A 16806-nucleotide genomic window follows, 5' to 3' on the forward strand; every position below is an offset into this window, starting at 1 on the left:
TGTACACTTTGCTTACATCCCAACCCCTGTAGGGGAAGCCTTGTGACGATTCTGGTTGCCACTCCCCCCCCCCCGTATTTCTAGCCCTGATGGACATTTTGCTTACATCCCAACCCCGTAGGGGAAGACACCCGCCTTGTAATGCTTCTGGTCACCAACCTTCCTATTCCTAGCCCTGATGGGCTTCAATGTGAGTCATTTCACCCTTTAACTTTTTACATCTCATAAGCCAAGTTGGGATGCTACTGATATAAATGCCTCGATAGACATTTACATCAGTGATTTCTAACTCAGCTTTTGCCTTCGCTGCAGGCCTCACCCAGACATCTTAAATGTCCTACATTGCTACTTTCTGAACTAGCTAACCGAGTTTGCGGAAGCACGAACCCTGCGCCTATTTCTACATTTTATACTTTTTGCTTACAGCAAATTTGTATTACTTTTTAGCGCTTTACATTACTGATGCAAGATGTCTGCATAGTAAACATCTCCTGAAGTGATACTCTGTAGCCTAATTCATCATAACAAATAACACACAATTATTTCTGTATAAAATTTTATTTCATTTAGTTTCACAATTTATTTAATCTTGCATTTTAATTTCAGGAATAATTATATACCTGTTTTTTCCTTTATTAGATAAAATCTTTTGTCACTAACACTTTTACATTATTATTACCTTTAAAAACCATTTATTTATAGTTTAATAAAAAAATAAATAAAATAGAAAATAACATTTTGATAATTATCTGAAATATTCCAAAGAGAGAAGAAATAATATTTAATGTAAAGCACAGCTGCAAAAGTCATTTTCAGAAAATGAGCATTAACTTCTATAAGATTACACATTTTATCCACCGCAACTTAAAATAAGATTAAATAACTTGGCTATATCATTTTCACTTCCTTTATTTTCTTCTGTACATTCCTTGTTTAGATAACATCAATGAAAAATTTATATCCTGCAGACAAAACTTAATAACAATAATTAATAAGACAGTAATAATGTAAAATGAAGAGTTAACTGAAATGAAAGAAATTTAATGACAAAACAAAGTATACAAAATATTATTTTTCAACAAAATTATGTTTAATAGCTATTGTATAAAAAAAAAAAAAAAAACTAAAATTTTTCAACTTATAAATATTGTACCAATGATACAACTTATAAATTGATACAGGCATTGTAATAGTTGGATGGTATTGCTTGCTACTTTGGTACTGGATTTAATTTCCAGTGAGGTGAAATTTATGAAATTACTACACTTTTTTAATTTATTTAAAGATAAATTCCTTTCTGTTTGGATGTGAATAGAGCACTTGTTCAAAATTTAAGGAGCGCCCAGCGCAGAGGGCGCCTTAATTGTATGCACTGTTGTTCTTAAAACAACCTCCTACAAGGCTACCAATGTACTGGGAAAGGCTCTCCCAATCGATTTAGTGGTGAAAGTTCGGGCAGCCATTAGGAGATTGCGAAGAGGTTGGGAGGCCGAGGTATTTGGGATGCGTTTTTGAGCTGGGCCAGTACCAGAGCGGAACAGTGATTACAATCCACCAGATCTAAATTTCGTTCAGTTGCTCATCTCCTGCCTGCAGAAGAGGCTGCAGAGCCTCGTGATGGAAGCATGGCAGCAGAAATGAGACCCCACGACTAAGGGAAGACCCTTGTATAAGTTTATACAGGATCTAGAGAGATGGTTTTTAAAGGCAATGGGTGCCCGGGTGCTCACCAACCATGTTAATTTAAATCGATATTTGTTTCAGTTCCAAATGAACATCTGATGTTTGACTGTCCTGCTCTTGGGGGGGCCAGAGACTGGGCCACCCTGGAACTTAAAGGTCAAGGGGAAAATTGGTCATATACAAGCGGTGAGTCAATGTGGCGAGAGTGGCATTGTCGGACCATGTGGGAGTTCCAAGATGCAGTTGCTTTGTTCAACTGGCATCTGTAATTTACTTAAGGGAAAAACACTTACCGCATTGCCATGGGAAGCTAACCCTGAGTCTGGCTAACCAGTCAATTATTATGGCTCCAAGGACTATAAAATGGTGGACAGGTACTTTCTGGCATTCAGTGACCTAGGTGTGGCAGCAAATTGCTGCCTAAGCAAAATAAATTTTATTATAGATATCATATTTTTAATAGTTGATGGGGTACGCCTACCCATTTTAGGAAATATATGGCAAGTGAGAGGTTGGGACATGTAAGCCAGTGGTGTATGGCTCCACTCACTATTAGTCCGCTCACACTATTAGGTAAGCTCTCTAGGAGCTATGATGTTAGGATACTGGTCACTAAAGTGTTTGAGGCTCAGTTGCCATTCGTGGCACAGACATTCGGTCTTATGCTTTAAGGCGACCGAATGGGTTGGTGGTGGGAGAAATACCAAGCAAACTAAATCCTCTCTGTTTCATTCATTATTAATAAATGACATGCTTGTAGAGTAACAGAACTCAGAAAAGGAGAAATGTCTTTTTGTTCTTGACTTCTAATTAAATAAGCTAAAAAAAAAATTAAAAATAGTTGAACAATGCAGTAATAATTAGTAATATATAACAAAAATTACATTTATTGTAACACTGCATCTGATTATAAATATTTTCCTCCTTTTTTAGCTAATATATTATTACTGCATATAATTTAACTAATCCTTATGTGTTATTTCTAATTTGGGGTGCGTGCATATGTGTGATTTTACTGAACATTTAATAGTAGGACTTTTTATTTAATAATATTGTGCAAAGGATGAATTTATCCAAGAAGTGGAATACATTGACAACTATCTTACCTAATTCATCATTCTTATTTTGTAATGAACAACATATTTGCAAAGGTACCTTCATCTTCAATTCTTGTATAAATATTAAATTCATGATTTCAGATGGTAGGAATAAAAAAATCTTGTTAAATAACTTCATCTAATTATTCCATGTAAATTTGACATGGAAATATGCCAAATGGTGACAATTTGACAGCAGATTGATAAAAATTACATAAGAGATATTAGACAAAGTAAATGCCTTTTTAAAATTTTTATTATTTTGAAACAATTTTTTATACAAGAAGTAATGATTGAGGTACCACCTCCAACATCGGTTATTTATGATAAAATAAGAATCTGTATGTTAAGAATATATGTATAATCTTTTTTCAAAACTTTTGTATCTGTTACTATTCTAACTGATCAAGGGCACTAATAACATTTTATACATTATATCATAGAAATTTTTTTGATTACTTTTTATCCTCCATTTTTTAAATTATTTCACTAAATAATATTTTAAAGAGAATTTTCTATTTATTGATGGAATAATCGATTTAAGATTTTCTGTTCATAAAAAATTTATATAAAGCCCAAGAGATGCGCCTTTCCTCTTATATTAGTTGATTCATCTACTTGTAACACAAAAGGCATGTTAACAAGAACACCTGTAATTTTATTTCTGATGTTGCAGGACATGACAAAATTCTTCTGTGAATCATGTTATCAGATATCAAAATCTTCATAATTTCATCCTTTGCTTCTTCTCCAAACATAATTGTAACAATTTAACCGCAAGAAGGTAAAATTAGAGATTCAGCTATTGTGTGTGGCTTGTAATTTCAGTGCTACTAACTAGCAATTCTGTATGACACAGTCTGTACAAGGGTGGGATGAACATTTTTGGCTTGACAAAGAAAACAGCAGTTATTTTTCGATTTTCTCTTTTATTTTTCAGTATATCTCCATAATGCCTAATACACTTTTCATAATGGTGCTCTAATGCAGTAATACCAACTAGTTGAGCTCCTCACAATACCCATTTACAGCATCAATTGTCCACAAAGCTATTTTTTGAGATTAGCAAATAGGTGATAATCATCACCGAGTGCTAAATCTGGCGAATAAGGTGGTTGGGAAAGCAAATGAACTTCAGCTCATTGACTGTGCTGGTAAATTGTCATTGTAAAACAAGATAGTTTTACATTAGATGTGGTAATTTTCTTCTTATTTCATCAAAACTAGACAGAGGTATAACCTGAGATTTGGTATACAAGTTAGTAAAAGATAGTACTATAGAATGCCAGTAAGAAATTAGACCTGCTGGCACCATCTTGTGTCAGGTTAGAAACTTCTCACCCCACCTCGTAATTCCGGTCCCAATAAGTCTTAATTTTAAACATTCTTCATCATAAAAGTGACTGATATTTCGAGTTGATTTCACAAATTTTGTCTCTTTTGCATAATTTCCAACTTTACTAGTACTAGCAGTAGCATTGTCATCATTAGAATCAATATGTAGTCTTTTTATGATGAATTTATCTTCTTTTTTTTTTCTTAAAAATATATAAATAAAAAAATCTAAGATTTAATTAATAATATAATGCAAGACTTAGATATATGTAAACTTGTTTAATTAAAAGAATCAAATAAGATCACTGGAAAGGAAACCAGTGAAATTAACTTCACATTAACATCTCAGAAATTCAAATATGTGCAGAACACACATCGCTTGTGCAATGTGCACAGTTCGTTTACTGATACAGTTTATTGTTATTTCATCTGCCCAAGTCAAATATATCTGTAAACAAACTGTGAGCATTGCAGATATGAAGTGTGTTCTGTGTTGGATATTCAAATTCTGACTAAACAACTTGTGTATGTATTTGTTTTTTTTCTGAGACACTTGAAGTGGGTTCACAGAACACAGATTGAGAACTATGGACTTAGATGCTACTTACTTTTATTTACATGTATGTTTCTCCCCTTTATATTACCTGAAAAAATCTTATACAGAAAGTGGTTTTTTAAGCCTACCTTGATGATCTTTTCTACTAGTTTCTATTTTATGCTAATCTTTAAAATTCAATGTATTAGTTAAATGTGAGAAATAATTGTCAGGTTTAATATTGTTTTTTCATATATTCCAATCTCTTTTCCATCCTACAGAATCTTCCACATCTCATTATACCTTAATGAATGATTTATTGGTACAGTTCTTGTAAAAATTTATCAGACCATTTTTTTTCCAGTTTGTCTTAACTGAATTTTATTCCAATAAAATTAATCTTCTTAATTTTCAAAATCCTTCTGCAACAGCAATTTCCAAAAGTATCTGTTCTTTCTTTTTGTGGCTTGTCTATGATCTGGGTTTCTTTGTTATAAAGTGTACTCTATAGAAATAATAGAAAAATGTTTCTCTAATTCCAAAATTTAAATGCTCTCCTTCCTTATGCTATACTGATCTTAGCTGATCTTATTTGCTCTCTTTTTAGAATATTTAACTTACTATTAATTTTCTTTTTTGCTATATCTTAATATCTTTGATTTATTTTTAAATTCCATTTCACTCCTAACAATGAATTTACTTTATTAAGTAATTTAACTTATTCTTAGATTCAGCTAGACAATATCAATAAATTTACAACTTTAATATTTTTTTCTTGGATAGTTGTTTCATTCTTAGATTTTTAATTAACATCTTTTATTTCTTTTTTTTTATTAAATTAAAAATCAAAGGGGGATCCCTGTCTCACTACATTGGAGCAAGCCTTGTCTTTTTTAATAGATGTCTTTTTTAACTCTTCTTTACTTATACAGAGTTATCATTAGAGAGTGGTGGAGATTTTAAAGAATGGATTAAAAAACTTATATAAATATAAGTTTTTTATATTGTTTTGATTTAATTTACTAAACATTTGGCACCGATGGTATTAATACAATTGTATAAAATAAAGTTCCACTTACCAACAATTTTAAAAGTATATATCCAACTACTTTCAGAGCCATTACTCTCATCAGGGATTTTCCAAATGATGTTAATTCAGATTCAAATGTATAATTCTATTTAAATTAAAACTATTGCGTTAATAATAGTTGGTTGTCAAGAAATAAAAATTAAATTGTACGACTATTATGTAAGCAATAATTTTAATTTAAATACAATTATACATTTGAATTTGAATTAACAGTTCCGAAAGTACTCTGATGTAGACTTTTAAAATTGTTGGTTAGTGGAACTATATTTTTTACAAGTTTTTTTATATACTTCTAAATAATAAAGTTCTTAGATTTGTAAAAAAACAGCAAAAGAGCTTAGCTTTTAGCTGTCTTATTTGATTTCCTAAATTCATTTATTTTTATATAATACCTGCTTTGGTGTAACCACTAAAACTCTTACTGCATTTTGCTTAAACTTTGCCAATACATTGTATTTCTCTTTTTATCTTGTTTCATCTCAGTCTTTTAAACTTTAATCTACACTTACCCATAACTAAATTACAATCAGTATTCAAGTCTGTTCATGGATACATTTTGAAGTTCATTATTTCATTTCATAATCACAGCCTCACCATCATATAACAGCTCTAAATATTTGTCTATACCATCTCATATCATTCATTCAGAATCTTTTTAGTACAATCCCATATCTCTTATTTTATGATCTTAAAAAAGGATTTTCATTACTGCTAGTAATTGTACATTGTGTATATTTTACACAAAATTCTAAAGCTTACATTATCTTCCATTTTTCTGGGAAAAGCCAAATTTCCCAATTATTTTATTTTCTCCTTTTTCTGCTATAGTAATTCAGGGTCTGATTTATTTAAGTCTGAGCTTTTCAAAACACTATCTGCCTAGATTGATACGCAAAGTCAAGCCAACATTTTAGTTCTTCACTATCAAAACCAGATGAATTTTCGTGGACCCCCGCTTACAAATTGTGCACCCCCATTTTTTTGTCATGCCAACGTAGACCCCTGTCGAGTCTCCTGTGGACCCCTGGGGGTCCACCTGGACCACTTTGGGAATCAATGATTTAAGTAATGATTTATTTTTTATTTTTCATCTTCTGCTAAAGAAGAAGGAATACAAATGTTCAGTGTTGTAGATGAAAGTCAACCCAACAACTCAAGGAATGTAAATTACTCTCATGAAGAGTGTTTAAAAATAATATTGGGATTTTTTTAATTAAACGCTAGTCTCTAAATATTTATGCTCTCATGCATAAACTATTAGCATAAGAAAGAATGGGTCCAGTATTTCTTCAGTGGTATGTGTATCAGACAGTATCATTCATGAAAATCCTAATGAAAGGAAAGCTGGAAAATATTATACTACATTATCCTTATGTGGAAAATATTGTAAATTAAAAAGTATAGAATAAGATAATTTTGGATTTATATTATTATTTAGGTTTATAAGTTGATTTTGTATAACTTTTGACAAAATGCAACAATAATTTTTGTTGCTAAAAGAATTTCACCAAGATTGTGTATATCTCTTCAATATCTTTATAAGAGTCTATATTTATAAATGTGCTAATGAGTGCTATTAAAATCCAAAATATTGAAAAATGATTATTGGCTAGTAAATGATATATAATTTTAAATAAGTCTCAATTTCCTAATAATAAAATCAATTATTAATCTAGCAGAGACATAACAATTTGAAAATAAGATTATGTTCAAAAGGTATTTACAGAAATCTTTTAAATTTAAACCTAGGATGACCATATTGATTGTTAAAACATCATCATAAGTATAAATGTGGAAAAAAAATAAAATAAGAAAAAAAATTGATAGAAAAACAGTATTTAAGAAAAACTATAAAACAAGAGTTGTTTGTGTAACAGTCATTATAATGTTTTGAAAGTACTGCTTATCTGTCAATTAATATTTAGCATTATAATTTTTTCTATTACCATTGTAAAATAACCATAAATTAAATGTGTGAATTGAGATTTAACCTCTACGAAACCAGCAAATCCTACCCTTGTAGTGGATGGGTGAGGGCAAATGTCCAGCGTCTTAATATTGGAACCTCTAGGCTAAGGGAAGTAATCCCTGACAAAAAACCTGGTCCTCAAAGTTGGGAGTTGGGCTGGGGATAACAACCCAACTCTGTAAAAAATTGCTGTTATGAAACCAAAAGGTGCCTCAGAATCAGATAGGAACTCTCAAAAGAATAAACTGGAAACAATAATGAAATAAAAGGAAATCCTAAAGTGGATAATAAGCAACACCTAGGATGTAAAGCGAATTTATACAGAAAACCCTAGGGGATACATTGAGGAGGATACAAAGAGGCTAGATTGAGGGTATGAAGGATGATTTGGCAAGGATGAACATTAGAGGGTGGAGATGAAAATCGGACTTTATGCAATAATTTAATATACTATTAATATTAATTAATATTTTACCTGTAAACACTGGAATCATCATTGGCACGATTATCAAAGTGACATTTACAAGAATTGCTCTTGTAAGGTGATGTTGAGTTACGTTCATTCAACATTTTATTATGAGCGATTATGTTATACAATCCACCTAACTGTAAATCATGAAAATTCATTTGTTTAAATTAAATAAAAATGTTAACTGAATATATTAGATACACTATATGAATATATGACTGACACTATTAAAACATTTCCAGCGACCTGGCATGAAACACTAGTCACAGCTGAAATTGGCTATCTATTCTCAAAAATAACTAGTATAACCCCATGCCATGCTTGCTAGTAAAAGTGAAAAATTTCCTATTGATTTCTTCACAGATCCAAACACATCATTGCATTTTGACGTGTCAAGTCCATTGAGATATAGCAGATATTCACTTCAGTCTGTTAACTGAAGGGTCACAAGACAGCTTAGTGAACATCATTACTTCAGCCAGTGTCTGTTGTAACTCAGGTTCTTTGTACAATTATAATTTGTATTAAATCCATACTAAAGAATCAGAAAGATATTGTAAAGCAATAAATTTATACGTTCCTTTGGGTGAGATACAATAATACATTATACAGAGAGTGTACCATATAAAACAACCCATCTATATCAGTAGGTATATTTAAATAAAAAAAGGCATTTGTAAGTTATTAAACTAAATATTTATTTCCAAACTTTCCAAGACCTTAAGTCTGGAGTAAATGATGGAAGTTGCTGCAATCTTAGGAATACATGCTTCCACCCTTTTCACTCTGTTTCTTGCAACTGTTTTCAGAGTTTGTGGGTTGATATTTAAAATAGCTTGTTCGTTCGATATTGATCTTCATTTGTTCAAATATTCATGGTTTGTTGCTGTAGGCTTTTTCTTTGGGGTAACCCCAAAGAAAAAATCTGTTGCAGTCAAATCTGGAGGTCTTGGCGGCCATTAGCCATGATCAATAAAGCAATAACCAAAGAATTTGTTAACAAAATCAGAAGTTGAATGTGCATAGTGTGATGTTGTACAATAATGTTGAGACCAGTAGTATTCATCTTCCTCTTCCCGGAGTGCAATGAATTGCAATAAAATATTCTGATATTGTTCTGCAGTAATGGCGTACTTGAAGAAAAGAAGACAATTTTTTTTCATGATATCGCACACCATGTGTCCATCTTCTTCGGGTGCAATTGTTTTTCATGATATGCATGGGGATTTTCGGCACTCCAAATCCTAATGTTATGGCTGTTTACATAGCCATGTGGCTGTTTACACGCCATATCTGTGAAAAAATCGAGTCCATAACATAAATACCCTCACACACGAATCAACGAAACCAATGACAATATTCTAGTTGTTTTTCTTTGTTTGGATCAAGAAGTTTATGAACAGTTTGAATTCAATATGGTTGTAAGTTTAATTTTTTTGTTGCCCAATGAACGATTGATTTTGGTTAATTAATTTCAGCTGACAAGGGTCTAACTGATTCTTTTGGTGAGGCAGTTATCAGTCTTTGATTTCAGCAACTGTGTCTGCATTCAACACTGTCATTGATTTTTCATGTTCCTTGTTATTAGCAGAACCTGTCTCTCTAAATATAGCTAGTAACCTCAAAACTGATGTCTTGTTAGCTGCTGTTTTACCACGGTATTTATGGCAAAAAGATTCTTGTACTGCAATCACTGATCGTGTGGTAAAGTACAATTCAAGAATAAAAACTCGTTTGTCTTGTGAAAACACCATCTTCTTTCTAACAATGCACTGAGCATTATGATTGCTTTATTATGGCTATCAGTAGCAGTCTACTGCGTTGGCGCGATGTTCACTAGGACGAGTCCATTCCAGTAAAAGTAGGGTAGTTGGACAGTCAATTCAAATATTATAGAAGGCTGATAGGTGGTTTGCATTTTAAGTGGGACACTTTGTATGTTGCTTCAAAGCAGTATGGGAAACAATATGATTTTTATAGTCTGAACAAATGGTTAATTCAAACTAATTTAGGCCAATTGTTTTAAGTTTCGAATAAGAAATAATTCTGAGGAAGATTTACCTTGTAAATGCTTGATGGCCAGTTAATTTATACTAATGTCTTTGTGAGCAATAATGTATTGTTGGGAGTGAATAATGAAATTTTTGCATATGAATCTGTAAATGTTCTCATTACGTATTTGGAGATAACTTAATGTATTGCAAGAATAAAAAAATAATTTAAAATTTAAAGTTTGGTAATAATGTACTGAATCAAACTGAGTATAAAATATTTCCTTCAAAAAATTATTTTCAGATCTCTTGGCAAAGATCCTCAGTGACTGGTGCACTCCTGTTTACAGACTTATATCAACTGGTGTTACTGATGGTGATTTTATTGAATTAGGTAGACATAATTTAAAAATGTGGTTAAAAGTACATGTGATTTGAATTTTTTATGTAAAACAAAAACATTTATGTTTTATAAAACATATAAAAATATATAATATATATATAACAGACAATTAAATCACATATGCTGTATGAACTTGTATATTTATAAAATAATTTATTTAATTATGTATTATATTTGCATTATAATTAATGTGTTTAATATATTAAATGTGTGAACATTTTTATGTATTAACATGCATCATCAGTATATCATCGTAAATACAAAAAGTTACAGCTATATAGTTATAGCTTATAGTATAGCATGCACTATAGATATACTATTTTGAAAAAAGAATTGCATTATGTATTAATTTTGAAAGAGTATTCTGTTATTATGATGATTATTTATAATTTAATGCATTTTATAAATGTATTCATAATATAGTTCATAGAATGGTTTATTTATAAACTAATTTATAAAAGTTTATTGGAATAGTGGTTAAAGGTTAAAATAGTGGTTTTATGATAAAGTTAAAATTGTAAAAGACCAGGGAAGATACAGGGTTAAATGAATGATGGAATGTCAGTATTATAATAATACGGATGTGAGTTGTGTATATTTAGAACATCACAATTAAAAAGTGTAGAAGTGGTGGAAATTAAACTTTTAGGCCTGTTGAAGGTTTCATTTTATATAAAATTTGAAGTAGTCATATTTAAAATAAACTAGGAAAAAATGAAACTATACTTAGAAAATTTATAAGCATAAAAAATAATGGATTCAACTATGTCAATTGGATGCCAAGTGATAGGATTCTTGATATTGGAAAGAATTGACAAATGTGCTTATTATTGCTCAGATGAGTAGGGGGAGTTTGGAGAGGCATAATTCCTAATCCATAAGTTGTTAAAAATGAAGTTAAAATAATTTTAATTTACAACAGGAAAAATTATTTATAGCCTCTTGGATAACACTGGATTGTTCTGGAAAATTGTAATGTGTTCTAAGTTACTACCTATAAATGAGGGTCAGACTAAAACAGTTCCGTTATTTTCATAAACTGAGATATAACGCTGACAAAATTATGATAAACTTTCACAAAAGATTCCAGTGATAAGTTTTCTATAACGGAATTTATAAAATTATCTTACAAAAATAACTCTTGATTTTTACTAAAAATTCTATTAGTTTAATTGATCTAACCAAAATAAAAAATTAAAAAGGAAAAAGGACAGTGTAAAACTGCACTAACACCTTTCCATATGGTTCATATTTGAGCAGTGCCGAGAGTTCCACAACACTAATATTTGCAATTTTAGATACCTCTTCCAATATCTGTAAAAAAATTATGCAGTTTTAATAAAAATACAAATTTTCTCACTAATGTTTACTTATTTTTTATATTTATTTTTTAATGAAAACTTCAATAAAATAGTCCTTTTTCTCTGAAATATCTCCATTGCAAATTTCTAGAACTTGCTGGAAAATATACTTTTGAGAATTTTTTTCAATTCTAACACTTGGGTGCTCATAACAGCTGCAGCCAATAAGTCTCTTCTCCTGAAAATTAGTAGATTTGTTTATTTGGATATACAAAATTGAAATAGGATATCCAGAAGTCTTCCAGACAATTTCAATTTTGTCTACATCTGCAATTTTAATGAGACATAGTGGACCTATACGAAGAAATCTCTGTAAAAGACTCCTATATGAAAGATGGTAAACAGTGGTTCTACATTTTATTGAACTTCTCTGTCAATAATTATAAAGTTTGATATTTAATGATTTATTAAACATCTGGTGTACTTCTTAAGAAAGTGTACAGAGAATAGTTTGTTTCATGCATTAGTTACCATATAAACTACGTGTTGTATAGGAATATTAAGTTCATGCATGCCTTCTTAAGTGGGAAGTTGGAAGTTTGAAGCCTAATCAGACCAGTTACATTTTAATAGTCTCCTGGATTTTATTCTGTTGGTAGTTTCTAGTTAACAACATTCATGGATTTCCAATCCAGAGTTCTAACAAACTACAGGAAACTTCAGTATGTAAAAAAGGGGCCAGATTAGTTAAAGCTGAAAAAAGAACAAATCTCTCCTGTTTTGTAAATCTGGGGTTCATAGTTGCCTACAGGTCATGAATTAACAAGGCTGCTCTAAATAACTAGAAACTTCTGGAATATTTACTAGAATACTTCTGGAATATAATCTCAATAAAAAAAACCATGTAAGCCTACTTATGTGAGAAAATATTATTTGGTTACAGCACAGATGCTTTGACATTTCTTATTATGAAAGTAAATGTATAACTTCCTCTTGACTAAATAATATAATAATTTATTCTCATAATTTTAATAATTATGAGAATAAATTATTATATTATTTAGTGCACAATTGGCACGATGGAATTCAAATTTTAATAATTTCAATTCCATCGTGCCAATTATACTATATTAACAATTAAAAAATTGTTAATTGTTAAAGTTAAGAGTTCAATTATTATTAAATGTTACTTCTATCAAAACACAATAATCTGCATCATGCCAGTCATGCAACATATTATTTTTTTTTCTTTTCGAATTTGCACCATGCCAATCACAAAAAAATTTTTCAATAAAAAAGAATTTTTTTACAAATAATTATTCAACAAAAAGAAATACACTCTGTATATAAAAGTTTTAAATAAATGAACATGAGTAAAGATAAGGAATATCAATAAAAGATTCTTCTATTTATTTGATACCTTCTGATGTGCATATAATCCTGTTTTCCAACTTGACTGAACAATGTTTTTTTTTATTGCAGTTATCCATGGATGTCTGAGAGCAGCACATATACTGATCCTTTTATCTGCATTAGGTACAAGTAATTTCTCCAGTAACTGTAAAAATCCTGTATAACATAAATATTTGAGTTAAACTAATCTCATGAACAACATTAACCCTTAAATACATGATTTTTTTATTTATCTTTAAAAATAATTTTATTGACTACTATCATGTACATGCCTATAACATATAAAAATATTTAAAATATTATTTTTCTGCTGTAAATGATTTGGGGGATGATTTTATGGTTTGACTCAAATATGCATCAACATCTAGTAAGCCATGTTTCTGTTCCTAATACACGACACAGTAAACGGTTATACAATATTCAGCTTAAAAGAGGCTCCCCATAACTTAGTTTAGTCTATAAATTATAGTTTACTGGCAAACACTTACACAATAATTTACAGAAGGTTTTGAAGTCAATCCATTTCTATGCACTTGCCAACACATTTGACAATGTTTTACTAAATGAACCTGTTTCATGAAATTTTTTACCTAACTTCTGAATAACATTTTTCACTGGTACTTCCTTTTAAAATTTCTCCCTGAAATTTTGCCAACAAACAACATGAAATTTTTTTCTCTAAAAACGGTTCCAATACAAATACATGTTCAACAGTTAACTGCATTCTAACAAACAATACACTATTGTGCAACCTTTTTCAGAAGCCAATGGTCTACACCAGTGTTTTTCAACCTGTGGGTCGCAGTGATATGAAAAGTAGGAGTCATGAAATTAGCCTACAACTTTACACATAATTTCAATAATGAAATATTATGAGAAAAAATCATTAATTATAAATATTTATAATTAGTACACATTTATAATTAACGAGATGGTTGTGTTTATTTTTCATCTAAAAGATTCTCCATGTGGATCTATGTTAGAAACACACAAAAGCATATTGTTTTCAAGTGATAAAAAATAATTCCTACATTTAGTTATTAGTGGAACCAGAAAAAAAAAACGCTTTTCACAGAAGTAAGACATGGCAAAAGAGATTAATATTTTCAATTGCTTCTGCAACTAATTTCTATATTCACTTCCACAATAAGCCAAAGCTATCTAAATCTTCAAACGTGAATTGTAGTTGAAACATTTTATCAGTAGACATTTTGATGAAATGCAATGAATCTCAACTGGTAACTTAGCAGTTGCAATAACATTTTCACTAAATGGATTCATTATCCATCTCTTTGAGAAATCATTTCTATTTTGTAGGAAATACTCCACCAACTGAATTTTTAGCTCATGCAAATCCATTTTCATGCTATCCAAGCTGTGGGGAATAATAATCTTTTCATCATCAAACCTTTTCTCAATATATTTCTGAAGTTAGTGGAAACATCAAAATTCTTGCTTTTAAGGCAAATAATCCAGATATCAAACATCTTAATGAAAGCATGAACTTTGTCTGTCATTAATAAAATGATTTTATCACTTCTTTGTAAATTCACATTCAAGTCATTTAAATGAAAAAATGCTCTATGTAAGTCAACAGCAACATATACTCATTACTGTGTAAAAAACATTGAGAATGGTATTTGTTTAGCCTAGAAAAATATTATTAATTTATCTTGCGTTTCCAATCACAGGGTTAACACTTTCACCATAACCATCTGACTTTGGTATGAAAAAGAAAATATATTTTCTTTTCACCCATTTCATCACACAGTTTAGCATATAGTCTCACAGTTTAGCATATATTCTGAAATGGTTGAATTTCAATAAAATTAACCATTTTTACAGCTTTACAAAGAATTTGTTTAAGATTTTCTGGCGAGCATGTCTGTGAAGGAAGCAGTGCATCCATTTCGCTTTTGATATAAGATGATCTTCTAATTTTTTTAGAAATCCACTGTTCTTTCCTGTTATTGTCTTTGCACCATCACTACATACTGCAATATTTTGTCCAATCTATGATGTAGTTTTCAGTAGCTATATAAAAAAACATTAAAAATATGTCCTGTTGCACGAGCAGGTTTTGATTTATAAAACAATATATTTTCTTTGATTGATCTATCCCTATCACATTCATATTTCACAAAACATAAAATTCAGAAATGTTTGCCACATCTGTTGATTCATCACTCTATACTAAAAAATTCACTTGAATCACTTGCTGAATTATTTGATTATTAATATCAGGAGCAATGTCATCAATTCTTCTTGATACTGTGTTAGTAGAAAGCAGAATTTTGTTTCATTTTTTTTGCTTCTTCCATGGCTTATTAAAACACTGATCATATCAACTGCAGCAGGCAATTAATTGAGGTTTTCTGCAATTATACAGGGTTTGGACATCTTAGCTACTCTTAATGCTACAATATAAGATGCTTCAAGTGTACTTTTATGAGCATGGCTTGATTTAAAAATTGAAGCTGTTGATCTCTCAAAGTATGTAGTTTTCTTTTGAAAAATTCCAAGGTTTGCTTTTTTGATTCATATGTTTAGTTTACAAGTGTCAAATTAATTTTTGATGGTTTCATGCTTTCAACGTAGAGTATTTGATAGCAAATAATGCATTGTGATTTCTCATCCAATGAAGTAAAACCATAATTTAAATAACTGTCAGTGTAGTGTACAATCTTGTCTTTTTATAAACAATTCACTGGCTGTAGATGCCTTGCTTTGTTTTTTGCAAATTTATCTGTTTTGCATAAGAATCTAATAGAAAAAAACCAATTACACAGTGACTGCATACTGAAAAACCGAAACCTCTATTATTATTTTCAATGAAACTACGCTTTTAAAAACTTAAATAAAGGCACCAGATGCACGCTTCACATTTGAAACTAAACTGCCTTCTGCAATCCCTTATGCCTCTTTTATACTGCTGTGAGTATGATGTTTCAAACATATCATACGCATGTTCAAACACGATGCGCTCACAGCAAATATTATGCAAGCACACCAAATTACAAGGAGCATGTACACATCAAGTTGTAACCTGTAAGTTGCTCATGTTTGTACACTTCATACATGTATGTTCATATAAGTTATCAATGCAGCTAATTAGTTTTAACTAGGTTTCAATGGGTTGTTGGTGGGAGGGGGTTGCAAAATATTCATATCTTTTTTACTTTTTGGGGGTTGTGGAGCTAAAAAGGTTGAGAATCACTGCATTACACAGACTGGTATACTGAAATGTGCAGGCAATAAACAGTCACCACTCCAGCTCCAATCGTACCAACATTTTCCACATTAATTTACCCATCTTACCCCATGTATTGGTGTAAAAATGTATGCAATGCATGTTAAAAATGCATATACTGTTTTAATAAAAATATGCATTTAGTACAAACTACTGAGTGACAGGGTCTCAAATTGAATGGTCTGAATAAGAATTCATTACAACACTAATAAACAAATATTTAAAAAAAAAAACTGTGTATATAAAGTATTAAAATAAAACTTGTACTTA

General features: G+C 30.4%; 1 protein-coding gene across 1 annotated transcript in view; it reads right to left on the reverse strand.

Annotated features, from left to right (window-relative positions):
* Positions 1-688: 688 nt before the first annotated feature.
* LOC142321053 (uncharacterized) overlaps positions 689-16806 on the reverse strand; it is a 660534-nt gene continuing 644416 nt past the window's right edge. Inside the window, exons 8-11 of the mRNA XM_075359059.1 lie at positions 13294-13442; positions 11806-11886; positions 8185-8315; positions 689-962 (exon numbers count right to left, since the gene is read on the reverse strand). Of these exons, the coding sequence (XP_075215174.1) occupies positions 956-962; positions 8185-8315; positions 11806-11886; positions 13294-13442 (368 nt within the window). The 3' untranslated portion in view covers positions 689-955. The remainder of the gene's footprint in view (positions 963-8184; positions 8316-11805; positions 11887-13293; positions 13443-16806) is intronic.

This window comes from Lycorma delicatula, chromosome 3 (assembly GCF_047948215.1).
Source record: "Lycorma delicatula isolate Av1 chromosome 3, ASM4794821v1, whole genome shotgun sequence".
Lineage (NCBI taxonomy): Eukaryota > Metazoa > Arthropoda > Insecta > Hemiptera > Fulgoridae > Lycorma > Lycorma delicatula.